The sequence below is a fragment of the Nerophis ophidion genome, linkage group LG07 (genome assembly GCF_033978795.1).
Source record: "Nerophis ophidion isolate RoL-2023_Sa linkage group LG07, RoL_Noph_v1.0, whole genome shotgun sequence".
Lineage (NCBI taxonomy): Eukaryota > Metazoa > Chordata > Actinopteri > Syngnathiformes > Syngnathidae > Nerophis > Nerophis ophidion.
The window spans coordinates 17432234-17452021 of record NC_084617.1 but is presented as its reverse complement, the minus strand read 5'-3'; the positions used below and the strand labels follow the sequence as shown (position 1 = coordinate 17452021).

The window sequence follows — 19788 nt, the reverse complement described above, 5'->3', positions numbered from 1 at the left end:
ATAATATAGCGTTATATTTTTATAATATAGCGTTAAAAAAAACGTCTGTATTAATCATGACCCCGGAAGTAAATCGGGGGGGGAAGGTTTTTGTAGGGGGAAGAAATTTGGCGTGACAGCTCCACACATATTCACATTGTTTATATTTATAATGTGAGACACCAGCAGTAAGAGCAATTCGGACCGAGAAAGCGACAATTTCCTCATTAATTTGAGCGAGGATGAAATATTTGTTAATTAGGATATTGATAGTGAAGGACTAGAAAAAAAATAATTAATTTTTTTTTTTTAAAGCGACGGCTCCGGGCGGCGGCAGTGTGAGCGCTTCAGATGCAATTAGACACATTTACTAGGATAATTATGGAAGATCCCTAATCTTTTTATTGTTTTAATAGGGTTTTAGTGAGATTTTAAAGATTGTAAAGAAATACCTCGAGGTCGGATGGCTGCGGTGAACACGCAGTGCCTCAGAGAGAAGCCGAGGAGCCAAGTTCACAGCTGCCTTTTTTGATAGCAGCTCCAGGACGACGAATAATCCACTTATGTCTCCAGTTAAAATATATATCACAATTTCCCCATCCAAAAACATGCTTGTTGACATAGAGAAAACAAGATGCAATCCGCCGCTTTCCACCAACAGCATTGTTCTTTATAGTCCCCATTATCAAATGAACAAATTGCAAAAGATTCCGCAAAACAGATGTCCAAAATACTGTGTAATTATGCGATTAAAGCAGACAACTTTTAGCCGGTAGTGGTGCAGCGTTAATATGTCCTAACAGTCCGTGACGTCACGCGTACACGTCATCATTCCGCGACGTTTTCAACAAGAAACTCGCGGGAAATTTAAAATTGCAATTTAGTAAACTAAAAAGGCCGTATCGGCATGTGTTGCAATGTTAATATTTCATCATTGAAATATAAACTATCAGACTGCGTGGTCGGTAGTAGTGGGTTTTAGTAGGCCTTTAATAAGGAGAATAACCCTAAAAAAAAACAAAAAAAAACGTAATCTTGTCCTTGCAGGGTGTTTATTATGGTTTTGTGACGGGACGGGCGGGAGAAGAAGACGGCAGAGAGGAGATTTCGTCGTTAGCTGTCAGCGTGTTTAATGACAGCTGAGTGTGTAAGTGCGGTGTGGAATTAAACCTAAGAGATATAGTGTAACTATGTGTGAGACTTATCCGGGCGTGGTTGCCAGAGGGTATGGAGGCTGTCTTTATTTTAATTTGTTGTTCTTTTCCTGTGTGTAGTGCTTTAGTTCCTGTCTTGCACTGTTATTTTGGTGGCTTTTCCTGTTTTGTTGGTGTTTTCCTGTAGCAGCTTCACGTTTTCCTTTCAGTGCTATTGCATGACCTGATTTGTTTTCGCAATCAAGACTATTTCAGTTGTGTGGATGCTGTCCTCATTCGTAGGGACATGGTTGATTGTCAAGTACGGACCCACACTGTAAGTCTTTGCTGTCGTCCAGCATTCTGTTTTTGTTTACTTTGTAGCCAGTTCAGTTTTACTTTTGTTTTGCATAGCCGTCCCTATTCGTCATTGCCTTTTCCTTTCCCTTTTGGTCAATTTTGGTTTAAGCGTTACATACCTTTTCACCTGCACGCTGTCTCCCACTGTGCTCTGCATATTGGGATCACGACAAACCATCAGCAGAAAAGGTTAAAAAATGAAATTCCACCAAGTTGTTGTGCCTTATTTTGACTTTGTTGTTGTTTCCTGTGTGTAGTGCTTCAGTTCATGTCTTGCACTGTTATTTTGGTGGCCTTTCCTGTTTTGTTGGTATTTTCCTGTAGCAGCTTCACGTTTTCCTTTGAGTGCTATTGCCTGACCTGCTTTCTATTGGCAAACAAGACTATTTCAGTTGTGCGCATGCTATCCTTTTTTGAGGGGGCATGGTTGATTGTCAAGTACGGACACACACTGTAAGTCTTTGCTGTCGTCCAGCATTCTGTTTTTGTTTACTTTGTAGCCAGTTCAGTTTTACTTTCGTTTTGCATAGCCGTCCCTATTCGTCATTGCCTTTTCCTTTCCCTTTTGGTCAATTTTGGTTTAAGCATTACATACCTTTTAACCTGCACGCTGTCTCCCACTGTGCTCTGCATATTGGGATCACGACAAACCATCAGCAGAAAAGGTTAAAAAATGAAATTCCACCAAGTTGTTGTGCCTTATTTTGACTTTGTTGTTGTTTCCTGTGTGTAGTGCTTCAGTTCATGTCTTGCACTGTTATTTTGGTGGCCTTTCCTGTTTTGTTGGTATTTTCCTGTAGCAGCTTCACGTTTTCCTTTGAGTGCTATTGCCTGACCTGCTTTCTATTGGCAAACAAGACTATTTCAGTTGTGCGCATGCTATCCTTTTTTGTGGGGGCATGGTTGATTGTCAAGTACGGACACACACTGTAAGTGTTTGCTGTCGTCCAGCATTCTGTTTTTGTTTACGTTGTAGCCAGTTCAGTTTTACTTTTGTTTTGCATAGCCGTCCCTATTCGTCATTGCCTTTTCCTTTCCCTTTTGGTCAATTTCGGTTAAAGCGTTACATACCTTTTCACCTGCACGCTGTCTCCCACTGTGCTCTGCATATTGGGATCACGACAAACCATCAGCAGAAAAGGTTGAAAAATGAAATTCCACCAAGTTTTCGTCCCTTATTTTGAGTTTGATGTTGTTTCCTGTGTGTAGTGCTTCAGTTCATGTCTTGCACTGTTATTTTGGTGGCTTTTCCTGTTTTGTTGGTGTTTTTCTATAGCAGTTTCACGTTTTCCTTTGAGTGCTATTGCCTGACCTGCTTTCTATTGGCAAACAAGACTATTTCAGTTGTGCGGACGCTATCCTTTTTTGTGGAGACATGGTTGATTGTCATGTACGGACCCACACTGTAAGCCAGTTCAGTTTTACTTTCGTTTTGCATAGCCATCCCAATGCTTCATTGCCTTTTCCTTTCCCTTTTGTTAATTTTTGGTTTAAGCGTCACGTACCTTTTTACCTGCACGCTGTCTCCCACTGTGCTCTGCATATTGGGATCATGACAAACTATCAGCAGAAAAGGTTAAAAAAGGAAACCTCACCAGGTTGTCGTGCGTTAATTTTAGTTCGATGTTGTTTCCTGTGTGTAGTGCTTTAATTCATGTCTTGTGCTGTTATTTTGGGGACCCTTCCTGTTTTGTTGATGTTCTCCTGTAGCAGCTTCCTTTGAGTGCTATTGCCCGCACCTGCTTTGTTTTTGCAATCAAGACCATTTAAGTTGCGCGGACGCTGTCGTTCTTAGTAGGGACATTGTTGAATTTCATGTACGGACACACACTGTAAGTTTTTGCCGTTGTCCAGCATTCTGTTTTTGTTTACTTTGTAGCCGGTTCAGTTTTACTTTTGTTTTGCGTCGCCGTCCCTATTCTTCATTGCCTTTTCCTAGCACAGGGGTCGGCAACATGTGGCTCTGGAGCCGCATGTGGCTATTTAGCGCCGCCCTAGTGGCTCTCTGGAGCTTTTTCAAAAATATATGAGAAATAAAAATGATGACGGGAAAAAAAACATATTTTTTGTTTTTAATTTGGTTTCTGTAGGAGGACAAACATGACACAAACCTCCTTACTTGTTATGAAGCACACTGTTTATATTAAACACGTTTCACTGATTCGAGTATTTGGCGAGCGCCGTTTTGTCCTACTCATCTTGGCGGTCCTTGAACTCACCCTAGTTTATTTACATGTATAACTTTGTCCGACTTTCTAAGACGTGATTTATGCCACTTCTTTTTCCGTCTCATTATGTCCACCAAACTTATAACGTTGCGCATGAATGCACAAAGGTGAGTTTTGTTGATGTTATTGACTTGTGTGGAGTGTGCTAATCAGACATATTTGGTCACTGCATGACTGCAAGCTAATCGATGCTAACATGCTATTTAGGCTAGCTATATGTACATATTGCATTACTATGCCTCATTTCTAGCTATATTTGAGCTCATTTAGTTTCCTTTAAGTGCTCATAATTTAATTTATATCTCATGACACTATCTGTATGTAATATGGCTTTTAATTTTTTGCGGCTCCAGACAGATTTTTTTTTGTATTTTTGGTCCAATTTGGCTCTTTCAACATTTTGGGTTGCTGACCCCTGTCCTAGCAGGAATTGCCTTTTGTTAATTTTTGGTTTAAGCGGAACATACTTTTTTACCTGCACGCTGTCTCCCGCTGTGCTCTGCATATTGGGATCACGACAAACCATCCTCGACGCGTTCCGACTTCTACAAAGCAACAAACTCCAATGCTGCCACCTACTGAGTATTACATGGTTACCCTGCCTAGCTCTATACGGCACAGACACTAGACAACGACACATTATTTGCAGATTATAATAAAGGATTTGTAAAAAAATATTTTTCGGACTGATTAGGTGACGTTGCACCATTTCCCACACCACTATGGGGTGGTTGAAAACCACTATGCACAGTGGTTGATAGACACTGTTCTAGTCTGCATACATGAGCAACCCTGTTTTGAATGGTTTCATCAAACCTATTTGGGCCAAATTAAAAGCTTTGGCGGGTCGCCAGTTGTTGACCTACCCAAGGCCCTTGGTGGCTGCTCGGAGTACACGGCATGATAATATATTCATTTTCATTGGATGCCCAGCCGCCATGCTTATGACACCTTGGCCGTATTCTGGCTGAGGGTGGATGAAGAGGAAGAAAACCAATATTCAGAAAAGCGTGTTTGGACGGAGGAAAATAATAGCACAGCTGTCCTGAGGGAGCTGCACATGTTTTCCCTTAATGAGTTGGAATCCGCTGAGAAATGCCAACGTTATTACTCGCTGTTAAACAAGGTTTCTCGTAGAATAGCGGTGCCATTTGCTCCCTAATCCCCCATGTTAGCGAACGGCACCAGCGGGGATAAACGGCATCACATGAGACTGGAGTGATTTAAAAAATAAATAAATAAATAAAAATAAGAAATCTCTTTAAGGCCTACTGAAATGAGATTTTCTTATTTAAACAGGGATAGCAGGTCCATTCTATGTGTCATAATTGATCATTTTGCGATATTGCCATATTTTTACTGAAAGGATTTAGTAGAGAACATCCACGATACAGTTCGCAACTTTTGGTTGCTAATAAAAAAAGCCTTGCCTGTACCGGAAGTAGCAGACGATGTGCGCGTGACGTCAAGGATTGTAGAGCTCCTCACATCCTCACATTGTTTACAATCGTGGCCACCAGCAGCTAGAGCGATTCGGACCGAGAAAGCGACAATGTCCCCATTAATTTGAGCGAGGATGAGAGATTCGTGGATGAGGATAATGAGAGTGAAGGACTACAAAAAAAAAGGCGAGGGCAGTGAGAGCGTTTCAGATCTTATTAGACACATTTACTGGGATAATTCTGAAAAATCCCTTATCCGCCTATTGTGTTACTAATGTTTTAGTGAGATTATATAGTACTTTAAAGTCGGACGGGTGTGGCCACGGTTGTGGTGACCGCCAGTGTCTCTGAGGTAAGCCACGCAGCTGCAGCAGGACGCAAGCTCCACTGATGTCTCCGGTAAGAGCCGACCTATTACCACAATTTTCTCACCGAAACCTGCCGGTTGACCTGTGGTCGGGATCCATGTTCGCTTGACCGCTCTGATCCATAGTAAAGCTTCGCCTTTGGTCATTTTAAACAAGGAAACACCGGTTGTGTTTGTGATGCTAAAGGCAGCTGCAGTGCACCGCTTCCCACCTCCATCTTTCTACTTTGACTTCTCCACTATTAATTGAACAAATTGCAAAAGATTCAGCATCACAGATGTCCAGAATACTGTGTAATTATGCGATTAAAGCAGAATACTTATAGCTTGGATCGCGCTGGAAAAAAATGTCCGCTACTAGCCGAGACGTCACGCGTCATCATTCTGCGACGTTTTCAACGGGATACCTCGCGGGGAATTAAAAATTGCAATTTAGTAAACTAAACCGGCTGTATTGGCATGTGTTGCAATGTTAATATTTCATCATTGATATATAAACTATCAGACTGCGTGGTCGGTAGTAGTGGGTTTCAGTAGGCCTTTAATAAGGAGAATAACCCTAAAAAAAAAAAAAAAAACGTAATCTTGTCCTTGCAGGGTAGCGTGACGTTTATCAGCTGCTCCCTTGACTCACTGGTTTATGCAGTGTGGAGTGATATCAGGCGGGAGCGTCGGTGTTTGCGGGATGATACGCATCGCCTGCGGAGTGGCGCGCTATTAGCGAGTAGATCAATCGCGGCGGTAAACCGGCCGCCAGAGAGGAGCGGCGTGGATGAAAGAGGAGCAGCCGCGTATGGAGATGGATCGTCTTATCGATGAAACCGCTTTTCTAAGGTATCAGAGGGACGCGTCTCCCCGCCATGTTGTGGTTTACAGTCACGGGAAGCTTCCCTGAGCATGGAGGACAATCGATGGGAAGCACTTTGTGTCCACAACGTAAGACTTCGATCGTATTCTGCGTTCACGTCACGATAGGACCCGCTTCCTTTCTCTGCTGCTGGGTAACAGCGGCCTGCTGAGGTCGGGTCACTTGATGCAATCTCGCAGTAGCTACCTTCCAGGTTTTATAATTAGTCTGTCAGTCAATTTGCAAAATCATTTAAAAGGTTGTGGGTGGATTTCCAGGAAATGTCGGAAATGGGATAAGTGGGTACATTGAAAAAAAAAAAATCCTATTTTTATGGTTAATTTACTCTAAATTTCTACTGTAATTTTTCAATTTTTTTTAAATTTGTTATAAAACTGTATAATTGAAGACATTATCTGTAAATAAACAAACCGCCTGTTATTTTAAGTAATATGCCAGTAATGACAAACTATGTATATTTCTATTTTTTTTTTACAGAAAAATATTATATTAATAATACATATTTTCTATTTTCTCAAATTACTTTCAAATTAATGTAAAATTACAGTAAATAACTTTCATTTAATATGTAGCTTGTTATATAAAAGTCTATGTCCATACTGACAATCTAACAGTTTTATATGTAATTTTAAGGAAAATCTTATTTTTTAAATATTTATTGTAATTTTATATTCAAGTTGAAAAATATGTGTATCCTGTTATAAAGAAATTTGTGATTATACAAACAATTTGACATTTTTCTCTATAGTCTGACACAACGGTGACTGCAAGACATATTTAATCACAGCCAACAGCCATACAGATCACACTGACGGTGGCCGTACAAACAAATTTAACACTGTTACAAATATGCGCCACATTGTGAACCCACATCAAAAAAGAATGATAAACACATTTCGGGAGAACATCTTCACCGTAACACAAAATAAACACTAAAGAACAAATACCCAGAATGCCAAGCAGCGCTACTCCCCCGGGCTGCACCCCTGCAACCACCAAACCCCGCCCACCTCAACCGACGCATGGATAGGGGCATGGTGGCGGGGGTATGCCCGGAAGAACAGCGCTGCTTGGCATTCTGGGTATTTGTTCTTTTGTGTTTATTTTGTGTTACAGTGAAGATGTTCTCCCAAAATGTGTTTGTCATTCTTCTTTGATGTGGGTTCACAATGTGGCGCATATTTGTAACAGTGTTAAATTTGTTTGCACCGTCAGTGTGATCTGTATGGCTGTTGATCAAGTAGGTATTTCAGCCAAAGCAGAATTTCTTACAAATCTTTGCATAACATGCATTTAAGCGCGAGAGGATGTCGAGGTTGACAAGGGCAGTGCCGTCACCGTATCCCTTAGAAATACATGTCTGGTCAATGTTCGTAGAACCCTGTGCGGGGGTCACAGGGAGTCTCTTGTGAAGATTGGCAAGTATGTTCCCAGGTCGGTATAGCCATACAAAGAAGGTGAATCCACTTTTCACGTAGTTTCTACATACGGTGGCTCCCCCGGTAAACTGAGTTTGAGACCCCTGATTTTAATAATTCAGAAATAATCAGTAAAATAATGGTATTTTTCTGTGGAACTGCCAGCATTGTCACTTCATTAAAGTTGGTTGATTGTAATAAATTGGGAAAAACTCTGTAGAAAAAAAAGGTATTTTTCTGCAGAACTGTTTGCATCGTCTCTTTAATAAAGGTGGTTGATCTTAACAATTTAGTAAAAATCTGTAAAATTTCGACATTTTTCCGCAAAATGTTTAATGAAAATTTCTGTAAATATAATGTTTTTGATCATTATTTGGTTTACAGTGTTTTACTTTAATTTTATGGTTTTTGTTTGGCAGCCATAGCTGCCAGTAGATTACCGTTTTTTTACAGAAATTTTTTTTACAGTGTAGATTTTGAGGCTGATTGCAATCATTTCTGCTACGTTCACATTACGGGCTCCGACTTGTGTATTAGGGATGCGCCAATGGGTCGCCGACCAATCGATATCAGACGATTTTTGTGAAAGAGTAAATGCTAGTTAATAGAGATATCCGATAATGGCTTTTTTTCCGATATCCGATATTGTCCAACTCTTAATTACCGATTCCGGTATCAACCATTACCGACCGACATATACAGTCGTGGAATTAACACATTCCATCCATTCATCTTCTTCCGCTTATCCGAGGTCGGGTCGCGGGGGCAGCAGCCTAAGCAGGGAAGCCCAGACTTCCCTCTCCCCAGCCACTTCGTCTAGTTCTTCCCGGGGGATCCCGAGGCGTTACCAGGCCAGCCGGGAGATATAGTCTTCCCAACGTGTCCTGGGTCTTCCCCGTGGCCTCCTACCGGTCGGATGTGCCCTAAACACCTCGCTAGGGAGACGTTTGGGTGGCATCCTGACCAGATGCCCGAGCCACCTCATCTGGCTCCTCTCGATGTGGAGGAGCAGCGGCTTTACTTTGAGTTCCTCCCGGATGGCAGAGCTTCTCACCCTATCTCCAAGGGAGAGCCCCACCACCCGGCGGAGGAAACCATAGGTAAGGATGGGAATGTAGATCGACCGGTAAATTAAAAGCTTTGCCTTCCGGCTCAGCTCCTTCTTGTCCACAACGGATCGGTACAACGTCCGCATTACTGAAGACGCCGCACCGATCCGCCTGTGGATCTCACGATCCACTCATCCCCCACTCGTGAATTAACACATTACTATACCTAATTTTTTTGTGATGCCCCGCTGGATGCATTAAACAATGTAACAAGGTTTTCCAAAATAAATTAACTCAAGGGTTGGAAAAAAATGCCAACATGGCACTGCCATATTTTTATTGTAGTCACAAAGTGCATTATTTTTTTTTAACATGCCTCAAAACAGCAGCTTGGAATTTGGGATATGCTCTCCCTGAGAGAGCATGAGGAGGTTGAGGTGGGCAGGGTTCGGGGGGTCGGGGTATTGGGTAGCGGGCGCGGGGTGTATATTGTAGCGTCCCGGTAGAGTTAGTGCTGCAAGGGTTTCTGGGTATTTGTTCTGTTGTGTTTATGTTGTGTTACGGTGCGGATGTTCTCCCGAAATTTGTTTGTCATTCTTGTTTGGTGTAGGTTCACAGTGTGGCGCTTATTTGTAACAGTGTTAAAGTTGTTCATACGGCCACCCTCAGTGTGACCTGTATGGCTGTTGACCAAGCATGTTTTGCATTCACTTGTGTGTGTGAAAAGCCGTAGATATTTTGTGATTGGGCCGGCACGCAAAGGCAGTGTATTTAAGGTTTATTGGCGCTCTGTACTTCTCCCTAAAACCGTGTACCACTCTGTATAGCGGCGTTTTAAAAAAGTCATACATTTTACTTTTTGAAACCGATACCGTTAATTTCTGATATCACATTTTAAAGCATTTATTGGCCGATGAGATCTGAAGTCTGATATTATCGGACATCTCTATACCAGTTAATGCTGGTCTCAAAAGCTGATCCCGTCCGTCTGACATTGTATTTATTTTTAGTCCCATGGCTACTGGTATTTTCCGGACTATAGGGCGCACTGGTATATAAGCCGCACCCACTCAATTTTAGAAGAGAAAAAAAAACTATTTAAATCAGCTGCACCCGACTGTATGCCGCAGATATATATGTTGTGATATGATTTATTTACACAGAAAATGTTATGTACAGCAGGGGGAAGGAGACAACACCGCGGCAGAACTGACTTCAACAGGTTTATTAAACCTTATGATGAGTGTGTAGGGTGTGTATGCTACTTCAAGTGACTGCTGTAAGACGATGTGCAGAATTAAAAATGTAAATGTTACCAGGCTTTGTTGTCTGTGCGTGTTGAATGTATATTTTGTCGAACCAAGGGGGCTAGGCAAAAAAATAGTCCATGGACAGGAGAGAAGCAACAATTTCCGTGTCCAGACAGGGGTCGAGGATCAGGGAAAGCAGTCAGGAATCCAGATGGTAGTCGAGATGCACAACTTGATCATAAACTGTGGAAGGGATAAAGGACATCAACAAGGGAACAAGGAAGGGCACAGAGAAGGCGAGCAAGTACGGAGGGAGGGAAGCCAGAGACGTGATGCTTACTGTGAGAGTTAAACTACGTTCCGGCAAAGGTTCCTTGGCTACACTGGTCTTTATGCTGTTCCCTCTCAATTCAGCCCAGGTTTTTTTATTGATATCGACTATGTGTCTATCGCAATACATATTGATATCATTTTATTGTACAGCTCTATATCAAAATAATATTCCACATATTGCAGCGCAAGGAACTTTGGAAATTCTTCTCAGAAACGCAGCCAAGTAGTTGTTTTTTTTATTCAGTAAATCACTAGCGAGACTACTGTGATCATAATGAGTAATAATACTGTTTTTAAAAGTATAAAAAAAACATGTGTGTTTGACGAGCTCATATGAGAACATCTCGTTATGTTCTTTTAATGGCGTGATTTATTTTGTGCCGGAACGTGTCGGAGTCTTTCCCGCTGATTGCAATAAGTGGCCTCGTTATCTCCATTCTTCTCAAATGAGATATGTTCGTGTTGGGCAAACGAGGTGGGCGGAGCTGCAGAGTCCGTGACACACCTCTAAACACGGTTACTCTGCATGCACTATACATTACATAATGTACACAAAATACTGCGACTCGCTGCATTATGTCCTGTCAGCCTAATACTGAGAAACTAAACAAAGACAACAATCTTAATTTGACTACGGAGTGGCCGCACTTTGTTTATTTCTCTGTCTCCGTTGCTTCCTTTCCATCAGTCACTGCCGCAGCGCAGTCGATTATGATGGTTGCTATTCATGAGTGGGGACCTCAAGACTACACAACCACGTACATACTGGTGCACGCACTAACACATACACACACACACACAGTCATTTGTGCTATTTGAATGTATTATTCATAAACACCTTCAAGGTATTACCTGTGAGCTGCTACTTTAGCACAGAGCCATTAGGAGTGGAAGTCGTTCCTCACAGTAGTGTGTGTGTGTGTGTGTGTGTGTGTGTGTGTGTGTGTGTGTGTGTGTGTTGTTCTTGTTGATCTTTGTGGTGCTCCTAATGGCTTGGTCCCTAGTGGAAAATTACTAATTGCTTTAAAGGGATTGAAAGTGTCTTCTCCTGCTTATTGTTAAAAGAAAAAAAGAAAAAAAAAAAGAGCAGCTCTAGGTGAGAAGTAGCTATTAGTATTATATTCAGGGTTCGTACAGGTGCTTAAAAACCTTGAAAAAGCTTGGATTTTAGAAAGTTGTGTTTTCGAGGTTTGAAAAAAAATGCTTGAATTTTTGTGAAATGCTTGGAAATGTTCATCATATTTTTCGGCAGTCTGACTCAATAGGCGAATTTGTAAAATGGAAAAAAATATAAAAAATATTTTCCTTAGAAATGAAAGCTACACGAATTTGGGACCTGCTCTCCCTGAGAGAGCATGAGGAGGTTGAGGTGGGCAGGGTTGGGGGTGGGCGGGGTTTAGGTAGGGTGTTAGGGGGTAGCGGGGGGATATGTATTGTAGCGTCCCGGAACATTTAGTGTTACAATGGGTTCTGGGTATTTGTTCTGTTATGTTTATGTTGTGTTACGGTGCGGATGTTCTCCCGAAATGTGTTTGTCATTCTTGTTTGGTTTGGGTTCACAGTGTGGCGTATATTTGTAACAGTATTAAAGTTGTTTATACGGCCACCCTCAGTGTGACCTGTATGGTTGTTGACCAAGTATGCATTGCATTCACTTGTGTGTGTGTGTGAAAAGCCATAGATATTATGTGATTGGGCCGGCCACGCAAAGGCAGTGCCTTTAAGGTTTTTTTGGCGGTCTGTATTTCTCCCTACATCCGTGTACACAGCGGCGTTTTAAAAAACTCATACATTTTACTTTTTGAAACCGATACCGATAATTGAAACCAATACCGATAATTTAACATTTTAAAGCATTTATCGGCCGGTGTTATTGGACATCCCTAGTTAATATGAAGGATTTTGTAGTTTTTACACAACATGGTTGTATGCATTTCTTGCTCTATTATTTTCCTCGTCTACTTAACTTGACTGGCTAGTAGAGATGCGCGGATAGGCAATAATATCATCCGCAACCGCATTACCAAAGTCGTCATCCACCCGCCGTACACCCAAACCAACATTTTATCAGCAACCGCAACCGCCCGCCACCTTCCATCCATTTTCTACCGCTTATTCCCTTTTGGGGTCGCGGGGGGCGCTGGCGCCTATCTCAGCTACAATCGGGCGGAAGGCAGGGTACACACTGGACAAGTCGCCACCTCATCGCAGGGCCAACACAGATAGACAGACAACATTCACACTCACATTCACACACTAGGGCCAATTTAGTGTTGCCAATCAACCTATCCCTAGGTGCATGTCTTTGGAAGTGGGAGGAAGCCGGAGTACCCGGAGGGAACCCACGCATTCACGGGGAGAACATGCAAACTCCACACAGAAAGATCCCGAGCCTGGATTTGAACCCAGGACTGCAGGACCTTCGTATTGTGAGGCAGACGCACTAACCCCTCTGCCACCGTGAAGCCCGCCACCTGCCCGTTTCAAATACATCAGAGGTCGACCACCTTTACCACTCAAAGAGCTATTTAAACCCATTTCACAGAGTAAAGAAGATAATGGGGGCCGCTAACGTTTTCGCGAATATCCAATGGTGTTCATCCTGATGACAAAAATAAGGGCGTGCTGTGAAGCCATTGCCTTTGACACCTTCAACAACATGAACAAACCGATTGTTATTCAGCAACATGTTATATGCAATTTCTGCAATCACACGTACAAGATTTAAAGGCATACTGGGTGATACAGAGTACACTGATGGTTGTGATAGAAACAATTTTAACACTCTTACTAATATGCACCACTCTGTGAAGCCACACCAAACAAGAATGACAAACACATTTCGGGAGCACATCCTCACAGTAACACAACATAAACACAACACAACAAATACCCAGAATCCTTTGCATCCGTGACACCCCCGGAATATATTTCACACCCCCGCGCCCCCAACCGACGCACAGTTTTGTTAAAAAATGAGTGATATTGACATTTTGAAGGTGCATGTATTTATATCACATTATGCAGTTTACAAGCACAAATACAGTTTGAATCAATCTGTGCTGTTTGATGTCATTGAGTGCTGTAAGTAAGAAAAAGAACAAGAAATTAGAAAAACAACACCAATGGAGATACGTTTGCAAACACCAATGACGTTGAATAGTCTACAGAAACACTGCATCATTTTCAATGCCCCATTCAGTTAATGATAACTGCTGATTCAAAGTCAGGCTTAGGTTTTAGCAGTTTTTCCGTATTTTTCCAAACAAAAAGGCTATGGATTGATTCACACTGGTTTTCGCCGTTTGAAGGGTACTGGAAAAACTGGAAAATTGATCTTGAAAGTCCTTAAAAAGAGCTTGAATTTGGCCATGGAAAAGGTGTATGAACATAAACACCCTGTTTATTATTTTTTGACATAGTTTTATACCACTTATAAAAAAAAATACAACAAACCATCTTAAGAATAGAGCCAGAGTTCGCCCAATTCTCTCTCAGGTCAACACGGGGAAGCTAATGCATGTTTTTTGTGACGTCTTGGTGGCATTGTTGTGACGAGTTGTTCTCTCGTGGGTGCAGCGAAGATGGACACAGCGTGAGGTAGGAACAATAATTTATACTTACTAACTAAAACAGTCTAAGAACCAAAAACACTTGCTCGAAGGCACTAACAAACAAAACAGAAAGCGCTGGCATGAGCCAGGGACAAACAACTGAAATAGCATGGAAGCTAATGTACACGAAGGTAGTTACCACAAGGCTGGAAAGAGCGATGTCAACTGTAGCGTGAAGCAAAGAAGAGTCCAAGAAAGAATGTCAAACAAAGCCGGTCTTAAATAGGGAGATAACTAATCACGGGCAGGTGCGCGTGATCAAAGGAGAGACAGGTGACACTAAATGGGTAACTATGACAACGGAACAAAACCAGGAAGTGCCACAAAGAACTGAGGAAGACAAATACTAGACAGAATGTGATAACAAACAGAACCAAAACCAGAATATGCCATGATCCAAGACGTGGGCTCGCATTACACCAGTTTTAAAATGTCTTCAATGGCTCCCCGTGTGTGTTCAGTAACAATTTTAAGGTTTTTCTTGTGGTTTATAAATGTTTTTATGGTACTGGGCTGTCCTATTTTTCAGATTTGCTTTTACCCAAAGAATCTTCGCGGGCTCTGAGATCCTCTGGCACTTATCTCCTAGTTATTCCAAAAGTCAGGACAAAAACTCATGGGATGGCATCTTTCCACCATCATGACCCCGTCTGTGGAACAGCTGGCCGGAGGACCTCAGGGCTGCGGAGAACGTTCATGTTTTAAAGAGCAGGCTTAGCCCTAACCCTTTTTGATTTGGCTTTTACCTAATATCTATTAATTTTTATTGAAGTCATTCATACTTTACTTTTTATCTTATTAGTTATGCAATATTTTATTTAGTTGTATTTATTTATCATATATTTACTGTATATGAATTGTTTTATTTGTTTTACTATTCACATGTCTTACTTGTATTTTATCCTTTATTCCTGCTCATGGTTCCTACTATTTTACAGGTTTTATTACTTTTACTTTCCAGCGTTCCTCAGAGAGAGCCTTCTTTATCAGGGGTTATCGGCCGTGCTTATGGGGGCGCTTTGTGTCAGCGTCCTGGTGGCCATTGTCACTGTTTACTCACATGTCCCCTCTGTTCTTCGGCCGTGCATTCATTTGTTCATATGTGTGCATGTGTTTGTGTTTGGTATTTGATAATAATGATAATTGGCGTTAGTGTCTCCGAAGAGAAATTTGTCCTTGACATCAAGACACAAAGTTTTACATACATACACACATACATACATACATGCAAGTTCATTCGACAATTCATTGTCGACAGTATTTGTGTTCATGTTAAATTGAAAGCCTCCTTTTGATGCCCGTTACTCTCTGCAGTTTTATTGAAACCTTTTATTTTTGTATTGTAAATCGGAATCAGAAATACTGTATTTTTTGGACTATAAGTCACAGTTTTTTTCATAGTTCGGCCGGGGGTGCGACTTATACTCAGGAGCCACTTATGTGTGAAATTATTAACACATTACCGTAAAATATCAAATATTATTATTTAGCTCATTCACGTAAGAGACTAGACGTATAAGGTTTCATGGGATTTAGCAATTGGGAGTGACAGATTGTTTGGTAAACGTATAGCATGTTCTATATGTTATAGTTATTTGAATACTCTTACCATAATATGTTACGTTAACATACCAGGCACCTTCTCAGTTGGTTATTTATGCGTCATATAACATACACTTATTCAGCCTGGTGTTCACTATTCTTTATTTATTTGAAATTGCCTTTCAAATGTCTATTCTTGGTGTTGCCTTTTATCAAATGCGACGTATACTCCAGTGCGACTTATATATGTTTTTTTTTTTCCTTCTTTATTATGCATTTTCGGCAGGTGCGACTTATACTCCGAAAAATACGGTACATACATACATACTGTGGGGCAAAAAGTTCTATTTTGGTTTCATCTGACCACATGACATTCTCCCAATCCTCTGCTGTATCATCCATGTATCCATTTTGGTATAAACTCAACTCGCTGTGTTTGGAGGAAGAAAAATACTAAGTTGCATCCCAAGAACACCACACCTACTGTGAAGCATGGGGGTGGAAACATCATGCTTTTGGGCTGTTTTTCTGCTAAGGGGACAGGACGATTGATCCGTGTTAAGGAAAGAATGAATGGGGCCATGTATCGTGAGATTTTGAGCCAAAACCTCCTTCCAACAGTGAGAGCTTTGAATGGTTGACCAAATACTTATTTTCCACCATAATTTACAAATAAATTATTTAAAATTTCTACAATGTGAATTCCTGGATTTTTTTTTTCACACTCTGTCTCTCACAGTTGAAGTGTACCTATGATGAAAATTACAGACCTCTGTCATCATTTTAAGTGGGAGAACTTGCACAATCAGTGGCTGACTAAATACGTTTTTGCCCCACTGTACATACATACATACATGTAGCTCATTCGACAATACATTGACGACAGTATCGTGTGCGTGTTAAATTAAAAGCCTCCTTTGGTTGCCCGGTACTTCCTGCAGTTTTATTGAAACCTTTTATTTTTGTGTTGTAAACCAGAAATACTTTGTTAATCCCTGAGGGGAAATTAAAATTTTCAACACAATCCCATTCAAGATCAGACAAACATTACAGGGACACAGAACAGGATCAAACATTAGAGGAACACAGAACAGGATCAAACATTGCAGGGAGACAGAACAGGATCAAACATTGCAGGGAGACAGAACAGGATCAAACATTACAGGGACACAGAACAGGATCAAACATTGCAGGGAGACAGAACAGGATCAAACATTGCAGGGAGACAGAACAGGATCAAACATTACAGGGACACAGAACAGGATCAAACATTGCAGGGAGACAGAACAGGATCAAACATTGCAGGGACACAGAAGAGGATCAAACATTATAGGGACACAGAACAGGATCAAACATTGCAGGGAGACAGAACAGGATCAAACATTACAGGGACACAGAACAGGATCAAACATTGCATGGAGACAGAACAGGATCAAACATTGCAGGGAGACAGAACAGGATCAAACATTGCAGGGACACAGAACAGGATCAAACATTACAGGGACACAGAACAGGATCAAACATTACAGGGAGACAGAACAGGATCAAACATTGCAGGGAGACAGAACAGGATCAAACATTGCAGGGACACAGAACAGGATCAAACATTGCAGGGAGACAGAACAGGATCAAACATTGCAGGGAGACAGAACAGGATCAAACATTGCAGGGAGACAGAACAGGATCAAACATTGCAGGGACACAGAACAGGATCAAACATTGCAGGGAGACAGAACAGGATCAAACATTGCAGGGAGACAGAACAGGATTGCTACGCTGACAGATCTGCCAACTTCTGGCCTTTGTACTTTTAACTATAGTGTGTGACTGGTGTTTTTTTGGTAGTTTTTTTTAATTCATGAAACCTGTTTTTGCTGCCCTCTTGTCCAGGTCACTCTCGAGAGAAAGAGATTTTAATCTCCATTTTTTTTTTATTTTTTTTTTACCTAATTAAAAAAATGAAAAATGAAATGAAGTACACCATCGAGTTAAGGAAGTACGGTTGTCTCTGCCTCGGGCGCGTGGTCGCGCTCACCTTTGACCCCTGTGGTGTTGTCCGCAGGTGTTCACCAGGTACGGCAAGTGCTACATGTTCAACGCGGCCGAGGACGGCAAGTCGCTGCGCACCACCATGAAGGGCGGCACGGGGAACGGCCTGGAGATCATGCTGGACATCCAGCAGGACGAGTACCTGCCGGTGTGGGGGGACACAGGTGAGACGCACACACCTGTCCTTTATAGCGGCGGTTATGTCGTGGTCGGTTATGTCTACTTAGGTCTGTCAGGTAATGTATGCAACAAACACAACGATTTACAGAATCAGAGTAAGTGAAGTGAGGGAAAAAAATTACGTTAAAATATCTCAATGTACATACCAACAAAGAAAATACTTATTTATCTTCATTTTCTGTGAGATAAAATTGAAATATAATTTTTTTTTTGGGTGTAATTTGTGCTGTTTTGATGATTAATTGTTCCATTTTCTACCGCTTAGTCCCTTTGGGGTCACTGGTGCCTATCTCAGCTACAATCGGGCGGAACGCGGCGTACACCCTGGACAAGTCGCCACCTTATCGCAGGGCCATCACTAATTGTTATTAATTATTAAGGAAACAATCCTGCACACCTCCTTAAAAAGACACTCTGCTACATTATAAACTGTTCAGACATTTTACAGTAGGAAAGGGACTCATATGGTTCCATTCCTGGGTGGATTTTGATTGATTGATTGATTGATTGATTGATTGATTGATTGATTGATTGGTACTTTTATTAGTAGATTGCACAGTTCAGTACATATTCTGTACAATTGACCACTAAATGGTAACACCCAAATAAGTTTTTTAACTTGTTTAAGTCAGGGTCCACATGAATCAATTCATGGTAGTGTGGATCTCGCATTAGAGGAAGAATGGCGGGGTTAATCATTTTACAGAGCTAAACCCTGGACACTGTGGTCAAACTTGGAATCGCCACAAAACACATTTTTAAGATATTCAACCCTCTGCTGCCAGCTGGCAACTAAAGTGTTGATTTTTTACGTTTCCTGTGTCAGGTAAACCGTGACGAATGAGGCCTGGTGAATCCCCTTCCTACTGCACAGTCCTAATACAACTTATTCACTTTTGATACGATGCCGATATAGGAGCCCTGAGTATTGACGGATACTGACATTGCGGCGATACGATATCAGCAGGAGTCATACATTGTATTATTTTGTTTTTGTGGAATGTTAGAAAAGGTTCAAAAAAGTGAAATGAGTCAAACAAAGAACAATGGTACGTAGGGTTATTTGTCTAGAATGAAGGCATGCTGTTTTTAAGTTGAAGTGGAGTGGTAATTGTTTTATTTGTGAGAGCAAGCGGCCGCATTAATTCATTAAGCTCGTCATGCAGTAATTTGAGTGATGCGGACACGTTTGTTACTGGATCATTTCTAATGTGCTTCTGCCTTGGAGACTTTGTAGGTGTAAGTAATATGCAACTATAGTAATTTGATACTTGTTTATATTGACAAATGCTGTTTAACACTGCAACATTGTCCAATTATTATTACGTATGTCTACCGTGTGTGCTATTGTTTGCTTAGCAGTGATGCGGACACGTTTGTTACTGGATAATTTCTAATGTGCTTCTGCCTTGGAGACTTTGTAGGTGTGTAGTAGAAATGTCGGGGATTTAACCCGGGGCCTCATCCTGTTCGTGACGCCAATGTTATGTGGTCGAAAAGTCCGACTCTTAAACAGGAACAATAGCGAGTTTGTTACAACAGTTTTAATTACTCACAATCAGATAGTACAAAGTTGGATTGAATCGATATGAAAACAGACAGTGTCACCAGAGACGAAAGATGGTGCACCCTCGTGAAAGGAATTAATAAGAGCGTACTCCAGGCTTGGTCTTCCCTTCTTATTTATACGCTTCGTGATGGCCTGATTTGTATCATAATAACTTATGTAACTGTATGGGATGGTGTGGCGCAGTGGAAGAGTGGCCGTGTGCAACCCAAGGGTCCCGGGTTCAATCCTCACCGAGTACCAACCTCGCCACGTCCGTTGTGTCCTGAGCAAGACACTTCACCCTTGCTCCTGATGGGTGCTGGTTAGCGCCTTGCATGGCAGCTCCCTCCATCAGTGTGTGAATGTGTGTGTGAATGGGTAAATGTGGAAGTAGTGTCAAAGCGCTTTGAGTACCTTGAAGGTAGAA

General features: G+C 41.5%; 1 protein-coding gene across 4 annotated transcripts in view; it reads left to right on the top strand.

Moving 5' to 3' along the window:
* asic2 (acid-sensing (proton-gated) ion channel 2) overlaps positions 1-19788 on the top strand; it is a 755611-nt gene that overhangs the window by 653490 nt on the left and 82333 nt on the right. For all 4 annotated transcript variants that reach the window (XR_009807424.1, XM_061905484.1, XM_061905483.1 and 1 more), the window contains one exon: positions 17646-17796. Coding sequence is in view for 3 of the 4 variants with exons in the window: in XM_061905484.1 (XP_061761468.1) it covers positions 17646-17796 (151 nt within the window). In the remaining variant the exon portion in view is untranslated. The remainder of the gene's footprint in view (positions 1-17645; positions 17797-19788) is intronic.